The sequence below is a fragment of the Rhamphochromis sp. 'chilingali' genome, assembly GCF_963969265.1.
Source record: "Rhamphochromis sp. 'chilingali' genome assembly, chromosome: 3".
NCBI lineage: Eukaryota > Metazoa > Chordata > Actinopteri > Cichliformes > Cichlidae > Rhamphochromis > Rhamphochromis sp. 'chilingali'.
Window position 1 is genome coordinate 42,392,012 of NC_137931.1, and position 22,637 is coordinate 42,414,648.

The following is a 22,637-nucleotide window of genomic DNA, read 5'->3' on the forward strand; positions in this document are numbered from 1 at the left end:
TTTTGCAGCAGCAGAAACATGACTTGTGAAAGAATGGCAATATAAAAATAATTTTCAAAACTAATTTGCTCTCTGTAGTCTAACATAATTTGTTTACTTTTTCTGAAAAGTTTTTTTTTTTAACTATATAAGCAACAACTTTCTGACTTTAGAACTTATACACAAAGAAACCTCTTACCTCAGAGTCTTTACCGATTTGAACCACAGCATTTTCTTTATGTCTGGTGGTTGAACTCATTAACTCTTACTTCATAAAAATGTTTTTTTAAATTCTCATTTTTTAACCTTTCTACCTCCCTCTCCCCAGACAGCCTTTCACAAATTCTCTTCCCTTATTTCCATTTGTGCCAACTCTGTACCTGCACATTTTAATTAGCTTGATAGAAGCAGGAAAACGAGCAATTCTAATGGGATGTACATAGTGTAAACAACAGCCTCTGTTGTTCCTACAGCTTTCTTTACATATTACAGTTGTTTTCATGCATATGTTGTGTGAAAAGTGGGGAACAGTGCGTTTGTTTCTGAGGTATAGTAAATAACAGTTTTTCGCTAATGGACGCTGGGCATTTAAATATCCCCAATGCCTTAGTTTACTTTGATAACTGCAATAACCCTACTTTTCTATAAGGCGCTTGGCAACTCCGAGAGCCTTGCTCAAGGGCACCTCAGCGGTAGTTAAGAAAGACGAGAGCACTGCTCATTCACTTCCTCCACTGAGATGAGTGCAGAAGAGAGGACTCTATTCGTCCTTTAATCCTCACACTTGTTTGGCCTTGGGCTCCTTCTAAGCCGGTTCTTGCTGGAGGGCCTCCAGTCAAACGCTTGGCATACAGATGAAGGCCCGACACAAACACACAAACACCCATTCACGTGTGCACGCACATACTTATGTGATGACTTGAAGAGGTGCTATTAAGAATGAAGTGCGGAAAGAGGACTGGAGGTGTCCATGACCATTTTCGATGGAGCGTGACCAAACCGCAGTGTTTATATGAGAGCGAGACAGAGAAAAGATTTGTGTGTGTGTGTGTGTGTATTCTGTTTGTTTTATGTATGCACCAGCTTCTCTTGTCCTTGAGGTTGCACAGTAGCATTGTAAGTAGGTGAGAAAGGTTGGTTGGCAGGAAACCTCATCACCCATAATTCTACTGAGCAAAATGTGTGCACATGCTGTACTTGTGCCTGTTGGCTCTGTTCAGTCAAGAATGCTCACAGATCATGTAATGAAACAGAATGAATGGGTTTTGCGACATTCACAGCAAAAATATTGACAAGCCTTAAAATTTAGAGTTCTCATAATTCCTCAGTGCGTCTAATAGTGAAAGTACTGCCACGTCACGAAGTTCACCCAACATCCCATTGGGGTGTCAATATGTGAAATGCATTCTGAATCCAATTACTGTTGCAGTGAGACCGCCTTCACTTCAACATCTGTTAGATCTCCACTGCCTCGTGAAATGATAAAGATTACATTTCTCTGATTTCCTTATTTCAGAAAATTTAATTAAAAAATACCCAAAGTCTCTTGTAGCTTTCAACCTTCCCACCCCGACTGTGACACAGAGCCCCAAGCCCATTTCTTCCAGGGTTTGCGTCACAAATATATAATAAAGCACTGAGCATTTTCCTAAAACAGCAGAGCTCTGCAGTTTTTAGAAAGTGTTACTAAGAGAGGACTAAAAGATTGTAATTGTTGGGGATTATATTCAGCAATTGATTAATACATGCTGGAAAGCTAGTTAGTACTTACTGCAGCAGTATGGCACATTTAGGATTTGGTCAAAATAAAATACAATGCCCGTGTTTATGATAGGAAAGAAAGACGATCCAATCAAATAGCACGGATCGTTAAAATGTTAACTTTTGTAGAGAATACTGGCGAACAAGCTGCAGATAATACGTAGCAGCATTGCTTCTTTACCGGTTTTGCTCCTTGGTGAAAATTGGTAGAATATAACGAGCCTTGAAAAACAATGCAGGTATTTTTAAGAAAGATAAAAACAGCTTCTTAAATCCATGCACCTGTTCTGTTTTTACCACTCTGTCATGCCATATTAATGTAATAAACCTTGAGAAAGGTTTATTTGTCTCCGGTTAAACAGAGTAACAAAAACAAACTCGCAATCTATGAAGCAAGCTGCCAGTCTACGAAGTCCAACCTAATGACTGTCCTTTCAACCAGCCCCAGAAGCCTAGGCCTACTTATCACCCACCAGCCAGCCATACAGGCAACATTAGAGCACAATGTACTTACTAAGGTATACCAATCGGTCTTTCTCACTCTCTCTCACCTCTTACTCTCTTTTTTTGCTCTCCCTCTCCTCCACAGTAATCAACAGAGGCTTATGTAACTCTCTCTACCTGTGCTTATCTCTCTCTAACACACACCGACAGGCACATTGGCTGCCTTACTAATAACACGCTGCCTCAGTCCGGGGAGGGGGAAACAGAAGGAGTGAGGATGGGGGATGAGAAGCGAGCGCTTGGCGTGGGGATGGGCAAGACCGGAATGAAAAGGAGAAAGGGAAAGAGGGGGGGATGAGAAGTAAGGAAGGAAAGGACAAAAGGAGAAAAGGTAATAGAGGAGAATGTTAGGAGGTGACAGAAAAAGGATGATGATGAAAGGAAACAGTGCTATTCTTGCTTGCTCCTTCCCAAACAAAGCCACTCTTTCTCTAAAACCCACTATCATTTCCCCAAACACTGACTGACTGACAGAGAGAAATGACTGCTCCTCTGAGGGACCAGAAAAAAGTGAGGTGAGAAACCTGGCTGCTGGATAATGAAACACACACACACACATACAGAATTTCTCTCTCTTTCTCTAGCTCTCTGTCTCTCACACACATCCATCTAGCACAATGTATTCTTGTAAGCAGGCCCACTCTGGCAGATGCATGCACCAGTGCTCGCATGCATACGCAAAATCTTGTTGTTTTCCAGTGTTCTGTTTTCCCATCTCCCCTCCTTTTATTTTTATTTGACGTACAATTGTGTGCCAAGAGTATCAAATTATTAGACTTGCCTTTCCAAGAGATTTTTAATATGGCAGAGACAGAAAGAAACTTCCTACTGGCTTCTAATTAGAGGCAGGGGAAAAAATGCAATGTCCTTGTTTTAAGTAGCATTAGTTTGCCTGGGTACAGATGGCATTTAAAAAAGCAGTGAGAAGAGAGGCTCAGAGACTTTGAAGAGTGGAGGTGCCCTGTGATTTGGCCTCTGTCAGAGCAGAGCTCCAACCATCTGTCTGGTGTGTGCGTACGCATGTATTGATGTGCATATCTATATGTGGTTTTGTGTGCGTGTGTGTCGACTATCACAGAGATGGAACGCACTCGAAAGATTACAGGAAAAACAAACTCGAGGCAGAGAGATGTGAGATGATAGCGTGAGTCAAGGCTGCAGTCATCCCATCTACAGGAAGAAGCTCTCTGCTCATATCACCTTGACCGTTCTGTTCTCTGCTATTGGACAGACAGAGAACAGGGAATCAGTGTGGTGTCAGTCTGTAGAGGAACATTCATTATTCAAGTCAGTAGAGGAGAGAACATACTAACTGTGCAGAGAAAGGGCAGTTCCTTTGAGGAAAAAAGGTATTGTTGTAATGCACAAGTACTATATTTACTTGTGCATTACAACAGGTATGAGAAGAACGGATCAAAAATGGGAACTAAGCAGTCGTCCTCCTCGCAAATGAGGCACTGACTGGAAAGACAAGCAAAGCTGAAGTTTAGGCTGTAACTGCAAACTACAGAATAAAGCTGAAGACCACAAATTAATATTTACATTTAAATCAAGACCAAAATTACAAGTTCAATCTAACTGCAGAGATGACGCCAGTGTAAAGCAAGTTTGTACTCTAGGTTACTTGATGGCTTTTATCACTCCCCACATCAACAACAGCTCTAAAAGCTTTTCTCCAGTTGACTAAATGCTTACAGCGATCTAATGGCAGCAGGGGAAATATATTATGTGTTCGGTCTGCAGCTTCTAAATAGAAATGGGCTGCGCTAAAGCGTTTTAAGCATATGCACCGCGAGTACTGTGTTTATATCATGAGCAACCAACTCCAGACTGCTGCAGAGTAATTCCACGCATCACATCTATGCATCTGAAAACATAAAAACGTTCGGTTATGACCTTCTGGGAGCGCATTTTCAAAACGGTTGAGCCCGTCTGATCACAAATTGTGAGACAATAAAATTAAATCTTTCTTGTTTCTCTTGTTGTTGTTTTTTCTCTCTTTTTCTGATCTAAAAATGTCACCTTACAGGGGGCAACAACTGCACTCTTTGTGGCTTCCTTTCCAAAGTCACCGGCAAAAAGGGTGTTTCAGGTAAAACGAAAATAGCTCTGATTAAAATATAATTTTGGCTAAACAGGTCCTGTTCTGTGCAGCATTATGCACACTGAACGTGGTCAGACTTTTAATACCTCCATAAACCTAATTTCAACTCTAGCATTGCATATTTGTGATGCTGCCTGTCGAAAAAAGCTTTTATACATTCTCAGTTTAATGCTTCTTTTTGCTGCCTATCATGCAACTTTCACTAAATATTACATATAATTTCATTGTGCGTGCAAGATGCACCTATTAGTATCACAGGCAATCCCCATCACGAGTTATATGACAGAATTAATGCTTGCTACCTGTTACCATGGGAATCTTTTCTCCATTACCTCCTTCCATCCCACACAAAGGGAAATGTGGCATCAGCCTTTTTACAGTCGGTCCTTACACACAAAGAGCAGCAATTTAGTTTCACATTAGGGCTGTCATTTGAAAAAGCTGTGTCTCCGGATCAATTGTATTTGCAGTCATTGATCAGGTAAGCATTGACCTCTGTGTGCATATGAGATGAAGACCTAAGAATAGCCAGCTATTGAACCAAAGAGGTCTCCGATATTGCATGTGTTTCAGATTGGTGTGTTTGAGGCTAGCTCAAATCAGCTGTCAGAACATAAAATCACGGCCTGACCGCCTTCCCCGAAGGTTAGACAGAAAGGCGGGAGGGGGAATCTGGCGCTATGCGGGCTGATAAAGAGACAATATGCTTATCCATTCAGAAGAAATCGATAGACAGAGGAAGGGGGAGAGATGGAGAGATACCCTTGTCGAGTCAATGTTGCGTTCGTGCCCTGAGTCTTTGGGGCAATTTGCCAGTTTTGGTGAATTTTGCTTCAGCCATCTCTGTCCACGAATGATGCTAACAGTGTTAAAGTTCCTTCATGTCTTCAAGAACAGAAGAGTGACTGCAGGGTGCATCCTGTTGATGAGGAGGGTCATTTACAGAACAGACTTCATGTTCCCAATTTAGCTGAGCAGGAGCTGGAGATCATCAGCCCATCTGCCGATGGTCACTGCAGAACATTCGTTACTTCAGCAGCTCTATGCAGCATCTCTCTGATGTAGTTTACATCAGCAGGGTAAGGGTGTGTTTCAAATCCATCCCTGGTTTAGCAGAAAGAGTGAATCACTGAGTGAATTGAATTTTAGAAAAACGCTGATAATTCACTGTCGACCTGCACCGAGACTTCAAGGTGCTGCACTGTAACGACGCTCTATTAATATGCCCCTAAAGCCAGGAAGACTAAAGTTTTGAGGACTTTTTTTTGAGGTGTCACCGTGACAAAACCGACATCAGGACATCCTGCGGCTGGCTAACAGGACAGCGATCCACTCATTGAACCAAAAAGCAGTCTGACACCAAGCACAAATCTCTATCCCTCTCGCTCCTTCGCTGCCTTTCTGAGTCTCTCCTCTTTCTTGTTCTGTACTTACATTTTGGCAGTCACAGGAGAGTTTTAATTTGCAGCCCATTTCTCTCTTTAATGGCAGTGAGTGTGTGGGTGGGTGTATGCGTATGCCTGTACAGTAACAGAGAGAAGAAAAAGATGAGTCAATGATGCCAGCATACTAGTCTCAGGGCCCTTCTAAAGTCCTCCATGTTTTTAATCACCAGCAACTCTAACATCTAATTAATCATTAACATTTCTCCTGCTGATCCTTAACCCTCTGGGGCCACCTTGAAGAACATCTCTCTCACACATAATCTTTGTGTCTGTGTGTGCATATATAGTACGTGTCTATTTCAATTGTGAGGCAGGTGGCCAGGGCAGTAGTTAGGATAGCAATTATTGTAAGTGAGGGTGTTCACAGACTAAAAAAACCCACCTCCTGCTCTCTGTGTGTGCTGACCAATATAACTTTTACACGAGTGCATGTGAGGATTGTTTTCCCAGTCTTCATTTACTGTACTATATTCATCTTGTACACGATGCGGATAAGCATAGCTTGTTTGCCTTAAATTGTCCGATTAGCTCTGATATTCTTTTCCAGACGAGTGATGTCAGCGTCGCCTTCTGTCAAACACAACAGCCAGTTTTCCAGGCATCATTAAAAAAAGATTCAGTCTGGGGTCTAATTAGATTTTTTCATCCAATGTGTGAAAAAAGGGACTGTGCAGGAGAGAGGAATGGGATATTCCTCAAACTACTGTACTGAACAAACATGCAAAAAAAGAACGAACTTTACAGGACATAATAAAACATCGAGATCTCATCAGGACTTAGAGACTTAGGCAAATACAACCTCAGCTGAACAAAAACACATGACATATTACACCGTGTCATTAATTGCTGAACAAAAATGCAGAAGAAGTATGCAGCATGGTTCAAGTTTTAAAATCCTTCTCTGTATGACGTTCTCAGTCTCTCACATTGTTGTGGAGAACTTATTTGCAGGCATTTGTTCATGCACAGCTCTCTTAAAGTCCCGCCACAGCATTTCAATCAGGCTGGGACCTAGTGCAGGTCTCACTAGGTGAGACCTGCGCCACTGGCACACCTTGATTCTTTTTTCTGGTGCAGATTTGCTTTTGTTTTGGGGATCACTGCCCTGTTGCATTACTCAATTTTGGCTGAGCTTTAGCTGTTAGAATGATGGCCTCACATTTGACTCTAGAATACTTTGTATACAGAGGAATACACAGTCAGCGACTGGAAAACAAACCCTAATCATTCCCCCTTTGAGCTAATTATTATGGCCAAACATCTCCATGTTGCTCTTGTCTGTCTGAAGCACATTGTTCCAGTCTTTAGAGAGGAGATGCTTTCTCCCGCCAACAACTTCAAACAACCCATACTTGTTCAGTCTTTTCAAATTTCACTGCCATGGACATTGAACATTTAACATGCTAACTGAGGTCTGTAAAGTCTGAGATGTGGCTCTTGGGTTTGTGCAGAGCATTGCATGCCCTGACCATGGTGTGAATTTGCTGGAACATCCACACCCGAACAGATCGGCAACTGTCTTGAATGTTTTCCACTTATGAATAATCATTCTCACTTTATAATGATGGACTTTGGCTGGTTTGACTTTGGTTTTGGAAAAGCTCTAAGAACCCTTTGCAGATGGTCAGCAACAATCGCTTCTCTACGATCATTGCTAATGTGTTTCCTTCTTGGCATCCTTCTCCAGACCAGCAAACTGCCCAAACTGCTGCTTTTATAGAGGTGCTCACACTTGCTGATGATAGATTAATCAAGTGCATTTGATTAGCAGCACCTGTCTGTTACTTACCCTCTAAGTGTGGACTTAGTTTTTCACTCTGCTATTACATCTAGTCTTTGTTAACTAAATGGATGACTAAATGTAATATCCCATATTTTGTTGTTAATCTGATGTTGTATTTATTTTATTTTAGGTACAGCTAATGACTGCAAGGTTTTATTATGCCCTGATATGTAAAACCTTAGATTTTAAAGAGGCTGTACTTTCCTTTTTGACTGTTGCAGCATTACATTTGAACATGCTAAGCGGTCAACTTTTAAACTGATCCTGTGCTAGACAAGAGTGATTACAATAATTAATTTAGCCTCTTGTGAACCTAGCCTTCAGCGAATGCACTGAGAGTTGTTTTAACGATGGCATGTGTCCTGAGCAAACACACATTTGGCTGTTACTAAGCAGATGTCGCCTTGCTGTGCAGCCGTGTGGTGTTTTACAGGGACTCCCCTGGCTTTAAAGTGGACGGTGGTGTGACAGGTCTGTTAGTTAAGAGATGGCCAAGAAATTTGCCCCATCATCTGAGTGTTTATGGATGAGGCGGTGTATCTCTTCCACCTTTAACTTCCGTTTCCATCCTCATAGTGTTCTCTCTGCTTCCTCTCACTTCACATTCCTTTTCCTTCCCCGTCTCTGCTCATCCTCTTTTTTTCTACCTCCTCCGTCCTCATCTGCACTTTCTCATTCTCCTTTTCTCCGATCCTTTGTGTTCACTTCCTCTGCTTTCCCCTCTCCTCCTGTGCTCAGTGCATACAGACAGGCGTGGACTTCACTGCCAGCAGTGATTTATTCTGCTTAGGCAAATGAGTGTGGCTTACAGCATGCTGCTCCTTTTCTGCTTCATCAGTACACATTGCAAATAACACTGGAGCAGGTTGGAGCCCGTAGGCACACACACACATCCTGAAATGGATCTAAGAGAAATGCTGGAGGGGTTCTTCTGCAATACAATGGGGTGATGTGATTCATTCCTGCGTTCTGGATGTAGTGGAATGTGTAACTGAGCATGAGACTATGCAATTCATGCCCTCATGTAATTACTATTTTCGCAGTGGCATCCCAAGCAGGGGTCACACGCAGAAAAATTACCTCTTATGGTCACTTACTCACTAGAGCTGGAAGTACGACCGAAATCAAAATATTTTTCGCACATTTGCACAGCATAACATGACTCACATTACTTTAATTAACAGTTTCTTACTAATTTGAGCTGCATGAGAACATTTTTCACTTGTACTAAAAAATTATCTTATAAAGTCCTGTAGTTGGAATTTTTGTTGAATTTGCTGAATTTAAAAAAAGTTATGACACATGTCATCGTGTTTGGGAACAGCTGTAGAAAAAGATTCTTCTTTCAAGACTTTATTTTGATTAATTGATTCAGATTTCTGTGACTCTTTCACAAGTTCAAAAGGGTTTTGGGTATCTGCACAACATTTTTTTATGAACGTAAAGAAGCGCAAAATGCAAATTAATAAATGCTCTCTTCGGTCACATCGATGCTGTCATTGCACTGGTGTGCCAATCACAGGAAAACATGACAACACCAGCTTAAATGGCATGAAGCTTCCTCTGGAAATTACATTATTATCTGAACGGTGCAGACTGACTGCACAGCACCTCATAACTGCAACCACAGGACTTTTATTTGATTTGTCCACTGGTGACTGAAATAAATAATGAAAAACATCGAGCTATGCTGTTTCGGTATTCCTGAATCTGGTCACACTGTCGAGTGAAATGTGACACAAAAATGTTTTTAGAATAAAGCATGAACGGTTGCTATTTTCCCTAAAAATAGAGAAGGCAATGACGAGGCAATGGGGAAATTCTGTAAACTTCCACATAAACAAGAGAGTATCAATTTATAATGGGTTCATGTGCCTCGGTGTTAAAGTGAAAGGGAGAGGAGGTGCTGCCCCATGGATACCTGTGACCTGGTCGACAAGGATACGGGAGGTGATGATGCGTCCGTACTGGGAGAAGAGCTGCTCCAGCTCCTTCTGGGTCATGGTCTTGGGCAGGCCGCTCACATAGAGGTTAGCGTCACGGATGGAGGCTGAGCTGGGTCGCGCATATGACACCTTTGGGGAAAAGAACACAGTGTAAGGGCTTTTATAAATAAATTAGAGCTTTGCTGCTTTATTACGCATAAAAATCATAAACAAGATTATAGCGTTAGAGGTGCGAGGCTTTTATGTGCGTGTGTTGTGGATGGGCAAGGATGCGGATCACTGGATCCACAGGGAGGAAAATGTGACTGTGTTTTCTGAGTACACCTTGCCTTAGGGATTATCATTGTTAGGAAAAGATTTAGCTGCTTAGAACACTGGAGAGATAACACATCATGCCTCCCCCAGTCTTTGCAGAAGGAGATGGAAACTTTGCTCCCCAGAGTAGAAACCACAGGTGTTTTACTTTGAAAAGGCAGCTCAGGCAACCAGGAGAAGAGGATTCTGACTTTGTCCAATACATAACTACAAGACAAAACCACGCTGCTGATGCTGTTCTGGGTGAAAATATGAATGAATAAAAAAGGCTAGAGCCAACATGTTTTGGTGGCAGGCATCAGTTTTCATTAGACTTTTTAGTGAATGCAATAGCATTCCCTAAAGATGCTATTTGTAAATGTTATATCTAATTCCTGGAATTGAATAACTGTGCTGCGCAGCTCACGCCACAAGTTCTCCACCAGTGAACTTCAACACCATCTTCATTTGTCGACCCGCAGCGGTGAAAGTTGTGTAAATCCCATTACTACCGCTGCTGACTGGAGCAGCTTTCCCTTGCAGTACTTTCATTACCTCTGACATGTGGAGACATAAGTCATCAAATAAGGTTAAAGTCAGGCAAATATTGTGGATATATGCAGTCATATCCTTGAGCAACAGCACGGAAATCCTTCTGAACTCTTACAGTGAGAGAATAAGATTGGGAACAGCTGGCTTTCCCCGTGTCTCACTTCTTAAAAACCTGCCGCACATCTTCGTCTTTAGCCTCTCCTCTGTCTTCCTCTCTCCGTCTGCATCTCTCTCCTTTCCGCTGCTTGAATATTTTCAGTCTGCTTCCTTCCTCTTTCTCTCTCTTCCAGATTCTGCCTCTTTTTTTCTGCTCCTCTTTTTCTCCTCTGTACAGCTCTCCCTCATTTTCTCTCCTTGTCAGCCAACTCCAGATGTCTTATCCATCAACACCTCCTCAAGCTGTAAGCGGTATTGTGTACAAGTGTGGTGCGCTGCGTGTCTGACGCAGAAGTGGGTACGCGTGTGCAAGAAAGTTAGAAAAACTGTAAGTGTGAAGATTAAAGTGAGTATAAATGTGTCTCAGATTATGTGCATGCATGTCACTGTCAGCTCCTTTCACCTTTGGCTTTCTGCTTCCCCTCACACCTCGCTAGGAAAGCTGTGTCGCAGCCATTGCTGACAAATCTGAGGTGTCATGGTGAAGGAAACAGCGGCAGCGAAACCAACTCGAAGACGCTTCGCAGAGACATGTCACCCGAGACCATGTGAATCTCTGGGCCAAGCGTTTCCTTAGTAGTGTAGTGGCAGAGAGTGGGAAGGGTGTGACATGAAAGAGCGTCAAACTTAATTTTAGAATTACCGCGCTGCCTTTTAATTTACCTTGTTACCTTTAGGGTTTTTCAGTCTGTTGTGGAGAGAGAAAGCAGGGAAAGAGAGTAGTGGGAGGGAGGAAATGAAGTGTGAAAAAGAGATAGCGCTAGACAGAGATGCAGGGTTGTCTTCTGTCATTATGAAGGCCGCCTTTATCTCACGAACCACTTGAGGCAACCTCTTGTGTCGTGAGAGTGTGAGAGTGAAAATCTGTGAACTCAAACTGCTATAATAAAAGACTTCACAAAATGCACACTGTGTAAACAAAATTCAACTTCTACCCATTTTTTAAAATTGGGAAAAAGCTTGTTTTTACTTAAAAGCACGACGCACTGTGTGAGATTCAAAAAGCATCTCTGATGAACAAACAGGCACGTTAGTCAGATTCAAATACACGACTGTGGTTCATGAGTCTACCTGGCAAACTGTCTGTTGCAGTATTAATAATCAAAATCATATTATATATTTTCAGCTTTCCTCGATGTTCTATTGTATAACTGCATTTCTCAATTTGGAAAAAAAAGCCTCTATCTATGAGAATATTATGAATGTTGTGAAAACACAATATTCAGCTTGCAGTATTTTTAATACTAGCAAACTGTAACTTGATTCATCAGTTCGTCTTGTAAATCGTAGACACAAGATGGTATATGCATGCATTTTTTAAAAGGCATGCAAATTCCTTTTAAAAATCTTTAAAAGTCTTTAAAGATCCTCTTACTTAACAAATGATTTGAATATTTATTACTACTTTTACAAAACAGCGCTGGAGGAACCTTAAAAAGAGCTAATACGCAACAAAGCTAGGGAGGAAAAAAGTGAAAGAAATAAGGGATTTACAATAAAGTAACAACTGTTTGGACTAGCTGATAGTGAAAGCCACTTTGAAGGGCGGTGCTCCTCTGATGGGGATTTGTGCAGTCGCACACACAAGCTTGCACTCTGGTTTTTAGGTAGTCATGTCTCTCAGAGAGCCCTGCTACGAGCGCAGCTCATGTGGAACACACGCAAAAATACAGACGTGGACACATCAACCCGTAAACATTAGGGGTGCAACGATATTCGTATCGATATTGAACCGTTCGATACAGTGCTTTCGGTTCGGTACGCATATGTATCGAACAATACAACATTTGTAATTTATTTTATCAACTTTCCTTCTGACGATGCTGTCTGTGTTGAGCGCTCAGTGAATCTGCGTTCGACTACTCCGCCTAGGCTGCACTGTCGAGCGCAGATCCACTGAGCGCTCAACACAGACAGCATAGTCAGGAGGAAGAGCGCAGGGCAAGCTAGCAAGACAGAAGTTAAGCTCTCCTTGCAACATGGACCTCCCCCACCCTCATTCAGATCTGGCGTTTGGAATTATTTTGGTTTTCATGTGACGTATGACCCTGAAGGTAAGCGAGTCATGGACTAAAGTAAAACAGTATGTTGGATGTGCCATGCAATGCTCAATTACATGGGTGGGAACTAGTGTGTTAGCGCAGTTAGCTCGTTAACGTGTTGGCCGTCTAGCCCCATGCACGGGGCGATCGGCGGTAGCTCGTTAACGGAGATTTGTCGTGTTGTGGTGTTAAGGTCATTTCAACGAGATTAACCTGAAAGCACTAGTGGGAACACAACGAATATGACTGCACATTTACGCCGACATCATCCTAGTGCAAAGACAAAAACAACAAGCATGCTACTAACTTTAGCCGAGTCATTTAGACAGCTGTTAGCACATGATTCTCCTTATGCTGCTGAGAATATAGCCCAGAAGAAGCGGATAGTATAGCTTTTATTTTGGTAAGAGACATTTCTCTGTAATAAACTCTCTTTTCCAAAGATGAGTGATTCCTCAATCAGATACAGCACTCGCAAAATCGCTAGCCCGACGTCCTGGGGCTAGCGATTTTTTTCAGACGGGCTACCCTGCCTGTCGGGCTATTGTAGGAAGGAAAAATATATGTCAATGCTTTTGCATTCTTTCAGAAATGTAGCTGGGTAATTATGTCATTGGCATCGGTGAGCCACTGTCAATATGTGACATATTGAAATCGCGTTTGAATTTGCGCTTGTTTTTTGCTTTCACTTTGCAATCGTGCGAACTGTGTATAGAGAGCGACAGCACTAATCTGTGAGTGATGATAATTTGTGCACCAATTCCTCTGACATCGTCTTATTAATCGTTAGCTTACTATGCAAACATGACAAGTGAAATCTCCCGCAGCTTAAACATGTGAGAGGTTGATCGCGCAGAGAATCGCTGAGCTTATGTGAGTGCGTGTGTAAAAGCAGCAGGATATATATATTTTACTTCTGCTGAGCCAAATAAGACAGGTCAGGGTGAAGAAGTGACAGCCAAAGAAAAGCTTACCACAAAACGGAGAAGTTATGACAAATCAGACTATAAGGCAAAAAGAAAGTGCAGCTTTATGGTTTCATGGACAAAAGAATTTCTGTGGCTGCAATATGACGAGCTAAATAACCAGGGCTGCACATAAGTGGTCCGCAGGTGCGCATTCGCTGTCAAAATAAAAAACACGCACAAGGGTTAGGGTTAAATTTAAAAACTGTACTTTTGAGTTAAAATATATATTTATAATTTTAATAAATGACAAATTAAAAAGGCATGAACATTTTTTTTGTATCGAAAAAATATCGAACCGTGACACCAAAGTATCGAACCGTGAATTTTGTGTATCGTTGCACCCCTAGTAAACATCTCATCTTTACATATATATTCACTAATACAACACATTTACTCTATAAAATCCACATTTTAGACATCACGCACAAAATATATATGAGGCTCTTATTTTTTAAATTCGATACCAAGCCAGACAGTTTATGCTGTCCAGGGAATGGAGGGATTCCCCGTGGGATTCCCTATTTGCAAACAGGCTAATCCCATCCTATTAGATTAGATTAGACTAGATTAGATCGGATGACAGAAAGAAAGAATCCAGGGATTACCACAGAGCAACAGATTACGGCCCAGCTTAAAACAACATATCAGCAGGCACAGAGCACAGAGGATGACAGCAGAGAATACGAGGGGAGAAAATTAGATTAACAGGAGGATTGATACACTGTAAAACATCTGCTCAAACTATTACTTGTGAGGGTTCTTTAAAATGTGTTTGGAGGAAGGACAGCGCAGTACTGAGGCTGATATTACTGCTGTGACAACCACCATCGAGCCTGCAGATTAGTCTTGCCATTTAGAATGCAATAACAGAGCCCTCAATTATTTTGGACAATATGATGATTGATGTGTTTCTTCCCTTTTATTCAGAGATAACTATAATTTCACCTTTACATTCTGACATTTAAAAAGCAATTAGCATATCAACCATAGTCACAAGCTTTTTTTTAATGTGTCTCTTTGATTTAGATGGTCTTTTTCATTTCTGACGCTCATTGATGTTAATCCCATCTCACCCTCCAGCACATCCGCTAACAGCATCACTATCTAAAAGGGCTCTCAGAAATTAGAAGGAAGTCTTATAATTTAAGTTTAACACGACCTCCACAACTTTAAATTACTGAAATCTTTTTGTCCAAAGAACACTTTTCTTACTTTAATTGCTTGTCTGGTCGTTATGTAACAGACTGCGTCATAGGCATGCACGGTGTGATTTACCTTGATTGTTTTGGTCTGAAGTCTGAGTCCATTTAACGTGTTGATGGCTTTCTCTGCATCCTTTGGATCAATGTAGTTGACAAAACCGTAGCCCAGACTCTGTCCTGAAATGCCAAAAAGAAAGGAAGCATTTTAAAATGTGTTCACAATCCAGGTGTTTATGTTTCAGGTAAGGCCTTGCCTTTTCAGCAAGACAATGCCAAACTGCAGGATGGTCATACTAATGATATGAGTTCAGGTGCTATACAGTTTTATATATAAGGCAATACTTGGATTGCTGCCTTCCTATATATGTTCCCTGCTTGCAGTGAAACATGCTGGTCATTATCCTCTTCGACCGCAAGGTTGCTTGTTATTTTCTGTTCCATTTGCCTGAACTGAATTTGGCAAAAGAGCTTTTGTCCATTTAGCACCTTCGGCTTGGAACGAACTGCAGAACGACTGGAAAATGACAGAATTCATTTCATTAAGTGCTTTTAAAATTAAACTAAGAATCCTTGAGGCCAAGTCCATAACATGCAACTGTTTCAATTAGATTGTTTGTCATTTTAACTGAATTTTATTTTGTATTTTTCATTTATTTTTACATGTGTGTTGCTGCTGCCTGTATTTAATTGAGTAATTTTTGTAACTGCGAGGCACTTGCTGCTGCCTATCTTGGCCAGGTCTCCCTTGAAAAAGAGGTTTTTAATCTCAATGGGATCTTCCTGGTTAAATAAAGGTTAAATACAAAAATTAAATAACAAATAAACAGGCCTCAGCATCTGAGAAAGGTAGAAGTGATGTCAACACAGTTGCCCAAACTGACAAATTAATTAAAAGGGGTTAAATGACCTGTAACTGTTTAATTTTTAAAATTTAGGGGTTTTTTTTTTGTTTGTTTGTTTGGTTTTTTTTAGAAACAAAGTTGTTTTAAAAATTAACTTTATTTTGATTGTGCATTAAAAAAACAGCCTTACCACAACACCCAATTATTGTGGTGCTTTTCTTTGGAACAAGCCGCCTGCTAACCTGAGACAACATGCATGTGTGCCTGGAAAATCCTTCACAACATACATGTGCCGTCGTTACTGCCGACAAGATCAAAGCGACTCCTGCCTGGAGCACCGCGAGTTTTGATGTGACTTTTTTTGTCATGTGAAGGCTGCTTTGTTGCCACGGCTGTTCGGATTTGTGCTCTAAAACATTTAATGAGTGAGACATTGTCTTTCCAGGTCTCTCTATATGAAAATAAAGGCATAATAAACACACTGAATACCCCCCAAAAACTGCTAGTTAATTATGGTGTAATAATGCACATAAACAAACAAGAAAGAACCTATGTGTTACTTCATGCCTGAACAGCCTTACTTGGTGTGTTACGCTCTTATTGTTGCACTTCTCATTATTATTTTTTATTGTACTTGTGTTCTTGAGCTCGAGGGAATTTAAGGCGCCGGAGCATCCAGTTGAAGTTACTCAAAATATATGTGTCAACTAGTGAATGCCTAAAATATAATGCGATAAATGTTACTCAAATTCTGTCTGAATTATGACAGCGAAACTCAGCCTAAGCAAATAAAGTATCATAGAAGGTACAAACAACATATTTGTTACTGTCTTTTCAGCTGTGCAAAACGAGAGGAAAAATACCACCCCCACTTCCCTCCAAGCTCAAAGTGTCTTAGACAGCAGACTCCCTTTGAGAGTGAAGCGGGCCTGACATCTCCCAGTGTTTCCCCAACAGATCAAGCCTTTCAACGCGCTTAGACTTTAAGCGGACGCCTCTAGCCGTCGGGGCGTTCAGTCGGCTAGTTTTCCACAAACAGCCCCCATCCACTAACGCCACACACAAGCACAAAGAATCCCAGGCAGTTTAAGAAGAGCGGCATGCACATATTCATGCTAATGGGAACAGACAGCGGTTAGTCAGAGACAAAGTGAATCACAAAATATGGAGCATGGCTGTTTCACAAAATAAATACATTTGGGCTATGGATATCACGGCGCAGAACAGCTCAGAAGCAAGCAGTGTAAGGGCCAGGAGGGACTTGTAGTCCTAACATCAAACAGCTGATGATTTTCTCTTCTTCTCCCCTCTCCTCCCTCTTCTCCTCTGGATTAACTGTGGATTATCAGACACTCTATTGTTAATTAAAAACCTGCCATCCTGGGGAGACTACTGCTATTTATAACTAACCATCCTCTTCTCGCTCTCTTCTTCCTCTCTGACTCTCAGCTGACATCAGGTGGCAAGTTAAGAAAATTAAGCATAGCTGGGAAATTATTTCTGGGGCTTCTAATGTTTTATTAAATAGTGTACACAAGAGACTATGAATAATGACGTGAAAGAGAACATTTGGCAAAAGTAATTAACTGAATGAATTAAAATAAAGCATAGCAAAATTGCCCATAAACTGTATTCTAAATAACCCAGTAGTGTCTCTAATAACGACTGCTCATATGTGCATCAATTGAATTTACAGTGAAATTCCAGATGGGTACAGTTAAGCGCCTGCTACGGAGATCACTCTTCTTTGGTGTTTGCTACCTCTCTCGCTCACTTTCCCAGCACCTTCCTCACCCCTCTTCTTCATCTTCAACAAGAAATGTTGAGGTTCGACAAGCACAGCCACCAGAAGGTTCTGGCAAAGAGCACTTGTGCAGCGCCATTGAGATGGGCCGGCTGTTTGAGTCATCCAGTCAGACAAATGGGGCCAAACTGGCAAGCATGAATGCTACTGCTGCGAGGGGGGGGTAGTCACAGTGTGGGAGGTGCGCATGCATGCGTGTGTGCACAAGTTGGTATGGAAATATGGGTAAGCACACATGTGAGTGAGTAATAGATGACACTTTTACAACAAACCCACCACTATATTTACTTTGATTACACCTCTGAAGACTGTGGTTTTCAGCAGCTGCTACTATATGTAAATGATATTTGAGTGTGTTTGCATTTTAATTGGGTGTGTATGTTGTATACGAGCTCAGGCTCGTATACATATCCTCCCGCCCCCACTTGCGTCTTCACTCCTTCTTTGGCAAGGTTAAGGGCCTCTGGGGCCGGAAGGAAGAGGGTGGGAACGAGGCTTACTGGCTGGCATCTTTCCCCAGGTGAACAAGGAAAGGAGGGTAAACAGAGGGAGACATCTGCCTGCAGCATCAGAAAATCTCCAGGAGGGGATTCCACCCACCGTTTCCAGCTTGCTAAGGAGCAGCTAACAGCAGGGAGCTGCCGGCAAACTGCCTGGCTGCCTGGAATTTGCACGGATTGGCAGAAGATGCACCACACTGGCAGATGTACATACATGTGCACACATCTAAACGTATAATCGCTCAATCACCACAAACAAACGCAGGTAGTAAAGCACGACTTCATGCCAGGACAGTAATACGTGGAGTGGTGGGTGGCTAGCGAGTAAGCACGCCATTGTTGTTGCATTTTCTTAGTTTTTCAAGTAATGTTAGCAATGAAAAAATCTCAATCCTCTGCAGTGAATATGCACGCAGAAGCATGCAATAAATAAAAAAGTGTGAGCAGTTCTATCTGTAACCTGCAGTACGATACACAGAAACAGAAGCAACGCACCGTACAGCTGGTTTTCAGCCTGTCACAGCACCTACCGTGTACACCTCAACACTGCTCAGCAGATCAGGACCACATTTGGATCACAGCATCAAAGTTCTCCCTCAACGTTCTGGCATTAAAAATGGCTGAGGACCAGTTAACTTACTGGAATGCAAGGTCAGCCGAGAGTAAACCAAAGTAAGCCAAATACAAAGATGATTCTTCTAATACTCTAGCCACATATTTCCAAAGATTGTGTCTATTGCCACTTTTCTTCTAGTTATGTCATCAAAGTTCTTCTTCACAGCTGCTAAACACCAATAAAAAATTCAGCTTAATGTTATAAAATGTGTTTGAACAGTTTAGAATAAACATATGAGACATTTAAATTATTTTCGTGTAACAACTTCCAGAGAAAAGTCTGAAAACTTAAAGAGATATTTGATAGACACAAACTTTTTATACTGCTGGAAAATGACATAATCAGTGCATCTAAAGGGAAAATAGAGAAGCTATTAAAATGGCATGATGAATAGCCTCTATCATGGTTGTAGCTAACAGGAAAATCTGCCTTCTGTTGATCAATTTGCTTAATAGATGCACTGACTTATATATTTTAAATGTCAATTAAAACCAAGAACCCAAATGATGCATTGGTCTTCATAATGGCCTTTTAATGAGGTAAGATATATACTCGCCTTTGATTTGTCAGCTGCTCACACTGCCATTTGTGCAAATTCTCCAGCACTTCTAACGGCTTAAGAAAATGCTTAGCAGCAATAAAAAGAGGCTTCTTAATAAAAATTATGTAAATTTAATAATGGCAAGTCCCAGAATAACACATATGTAATATATAAAATCAAGGAATCTAAGCTGTTAACGGTATTTATTGTGCATTTGCCAAAAGCTGTCATTACATACTGTATAAGCTCAGGTGCCCGTGCAGTGCTTTATCATTTTGTGCCACGCGTCCACTTTCGCTAACAGCCTAACCACATAGGATGGCAGAGTGAAGGAGAGGGGGCTAATTTGAACCCACCTCCACTCTTTTGGTAGACCTTTTTGTGCAATCTGACATAAATTGTATAGGAAGGTGGGCATGTTTTTCAGTGGTAAAAAATCACTGCTATTTCTAGTGAGGAGCTCTTTGGTGTGTTGGCGAGGAGTTATGACTAAGCCATTATTTGTTTCCTGAGGAGCAGCAGGTTGCCCAACGTGTGAGATGAGAAAATGAGTGTGCTTCGAGCCGGTGTCCTGCCTGCTGGCACTGCTATGTAATTTCACCTCTCCTTTCCCCTGTTCGTGCACATACATATGTACACACCAGAAGATGCAAGTGTGAAAGCACACTACCTATGCAAAATGACATACAAGTACCTAGATATAGTACATAATGGACACACACCAAAGACAAGTAGATGTTTCAGTGAATGTAGAGCTATATAATCAAGTTGGACAAAAAGGTATTCACCAATGACACTGTGAGATACACCGCATGGTGCACAATTATTTGCTGTGAGATACACACAGAAACAAACTCCTGTTATTATTTTCTGCCTTTTGTTCTATTATGTGACTAAAAGCCCTGAACTGCAGACATGAAAGCATCTTCATCACCATCTCCTGCTATCATCAGGCAAACGCACTATACTCTTTGATGTGAAGTGGACGCTACCGAAGGAAACGCACAGCTGTATGATCTTTCTGTTTTACAGTGTATCTGTGGTCTATTGTTCCCCACAAAATTCACTGGAATAGTGCAGTTATTAATCAAAAAGTTCATTTGAACTGCTGTGTTGTCAAAACAGACGTAAGCTGGAGCCGAACCAATTTGTAGAGCCGACGTGTTCAAATCCTATTTAATTCTTTATTTTTGGCTTTAGTTCTTTTGCAGTTTGTGACTTTCAGTGAAAATATTTTATGAAAACATCTATCTAATCTAAATATTTTTACTGCATCTATGTGAAGGAAACTTTACAGCCTTTCTATAAAAACACTGTTCCCACAGTTCCACTTGTGGACTGCAGCTGAGTCATTGCAGGACAGAAGAATGAAAGAGGGTGAGGGGGGTTTGCAGTGTGCAGGAATCATCAGAACTATGACGTTAACACACCTTGAGAGGACCTCTCCACAGAAACTGGCAAATCTGCTCGGTCAGTCTTAAATTTCAAGACGTTTTAAGATGAGGCCAAAGGACGAAAAAAAAAAACATTTCAATTTGTCAAACTAAATGTGTCACATTCGCTGCTTGTGTCGTCTCTCATCCCTGACGTTTTGACCCTCGCTGCTGCAGCAACTTGAGGTAGTGCTATTTTTGATAGGCCAGCATTCCCCAACATTTTAAAATGTGCCCTGTCACCAGCTTCATGTCAAAATACACCTTAGAGACTCTCAACCGCATAGGGCATGGGCAGGGGTTTGCAGAGAATGATCACAAAGGGAACAAACGGCTGCCTTAGAGCTGTACAGTAAGTGTATATCATGTGGCAACAGCCCATTTAAATAACTAAATTCATAAACAGAGCCACATCCCCCCCACGCACGTATCTACTGTAGATCCCTCTCCCACTCACTCATTCAACACATCTTTTCCTCCTGGGTTGCCAAGGTAGCAGCCACTGTTGCAGTCAGGAAGCTCCCACTCTTAGTTCCCAAGGCCCTGCTTACACCAACACACACACAAACACACACATATACAGACACACGTAAACCACCCCCTCATGGTGGCTCCCAGAGCCTTGGGGCCAATGGACTGAAGCCTGAAGTGTGTGGGCTGGTTGGCTAGCTGCACAGCTGAGAAACAGGAGACGAGAAGCCCCCTTTAAGACTCGGATAACCCTGTTATGTCAGGAATGTAGAGCCCACCCTGCTGTACCTGCTCTGATACTGAGCAGAGTCACACCCTACCAACAGTTTTGTGGCTCACATTTGTGGGGACGAAACGATTGTCTGGGTATATCTCCTGCCTAGGCATAGTGCACTCAAGAGCGGAGGATTGGAGGGCAGGTTAACCAGCCTTGAGGCGCATTCAGCCTCCGGATCCGAAGTCGGCATAAGGGACAGTCACAACCTCTTTGTTCCATGTAAAGGGCACTCAAAGCGAAATTGGGAGGGACAGAGGCTGTCTGATGTGAGGGTCACAAGAGGAGTGGTGCAGCCAGGCAAACTCAGGATGTCCAATTCTGGGTCCCGAGCAGGGGGCGGGAGGAGATTGAATGAGGGAGGGTGCTACGACGGGGGAGACAGGACATTCTGGGACCTGGGACTCTGAAACTTTAATGTGTGTCTGCCTGCGTATGCACCTCTGAGCCTGGCAGGTCTCTTAATACCTGGCTTTGGAGATGTCAAATCCTTTTTTCATCTCTTTCCTTGTCAGCTTTGTTCACGCTATCTTCAGCCTTCAGCCCGGTTCAGGTTCAGATAAATGAAACCTGCATGTGGGATATAAACACCACACCAGATCTCCCACAACATGGTTTCAGTAAGCATTTGAAAAAGTGCGTAATGGTTTTTCACCACACGGAAAAACCTGCGCTTGTGTGATTTAAGTTTTCTGGAAGGTATAAACGTCAAACAAAGAAATAGCAGGTGTTTTATTCTATCACTCTTGTAATAATGTAGAAAAATAGCTTAAATATGAAAACGATTAGCTTTGCCTCCCAGTATGTCATAAATTTATCTATTTAAATATATAACCTGATGTTTATAAACTGAATATCTAATTTGCCCCCTTATGCAAGTGCAACCATTACGTCCTTGCAGATCGTGGTTAAAATGTATGTAACTAATGGAAATGTGCTCCCCGGCTTCTGCATACAAAGCAAGCCAAATCCAACTAACCTTAAGTGGGTTTTGTTGGGCTTTTTAGCAACTACAGTTCATAAAATGTATGCATCCTTATGTAAGAATAGATTTCAGTGCATAGTTCTCGAGCTGCTGTCTGTCAGAGGTGCTCCAGCTTGAACTACTCCACATCTGACATCACAGTCCATCTATTTTTCATGGCCAACATCTGCTTGGCTTGCTACATTGTCACTACGATTTGCATCAGCTCCCCCGATTCCATGTATAAAACCAACACATGGAAGGTGACTAGAGTAGTGTGCACAAAAGGCTTCAGTCAGTGTGCTTTAGGGATGTCTTTACAGGATGCGATGTATTTCATCTGCACAAACACAAAGAAGCATATTAAAGGTGAGAGGTTTACTGCGAAAACCTGAAAAATTCTGTGGCCGCATGGGAAAATAAAAACGGCACCACAGGCAGCCAGAACGGGGCCAA

General features: G+C 41.8%; 1 protein-coding gene across 6 annotated transcripts in view; it reads right to left on the reverse strand.

The window, feature by feature from the left end:
- Nucleotides 1-22,637, reverse strand: part of elavl4 (ELAV like neuron-specific RNA binding protein 4) — a gene marked incomplete at its 5' end in the record, with an annotated part of 72,134 nt that overhangs the window by 11,736 nt on the left and 37,761 nt on the right. For all 6 annotated transcript variants that reach the window (XM_080877460.1, XM_080877459.1, XM_080877458.1 and 3 more), the window contains 2 exons: nucleotides 9,498-9,651; nucleotides 14,810-14,913. In XM_080877460.1, coding sequence (XP_080733586.1) covers nucleotides 9,498-9,651; nucleotides 14,810-14,913 — 258 coding nt within the window. The remainder of the gene's footprint in view (nucleotides 1-9,497; nucleotides 9,652-14,809; nucleotides 14,914-22,637) is intronic.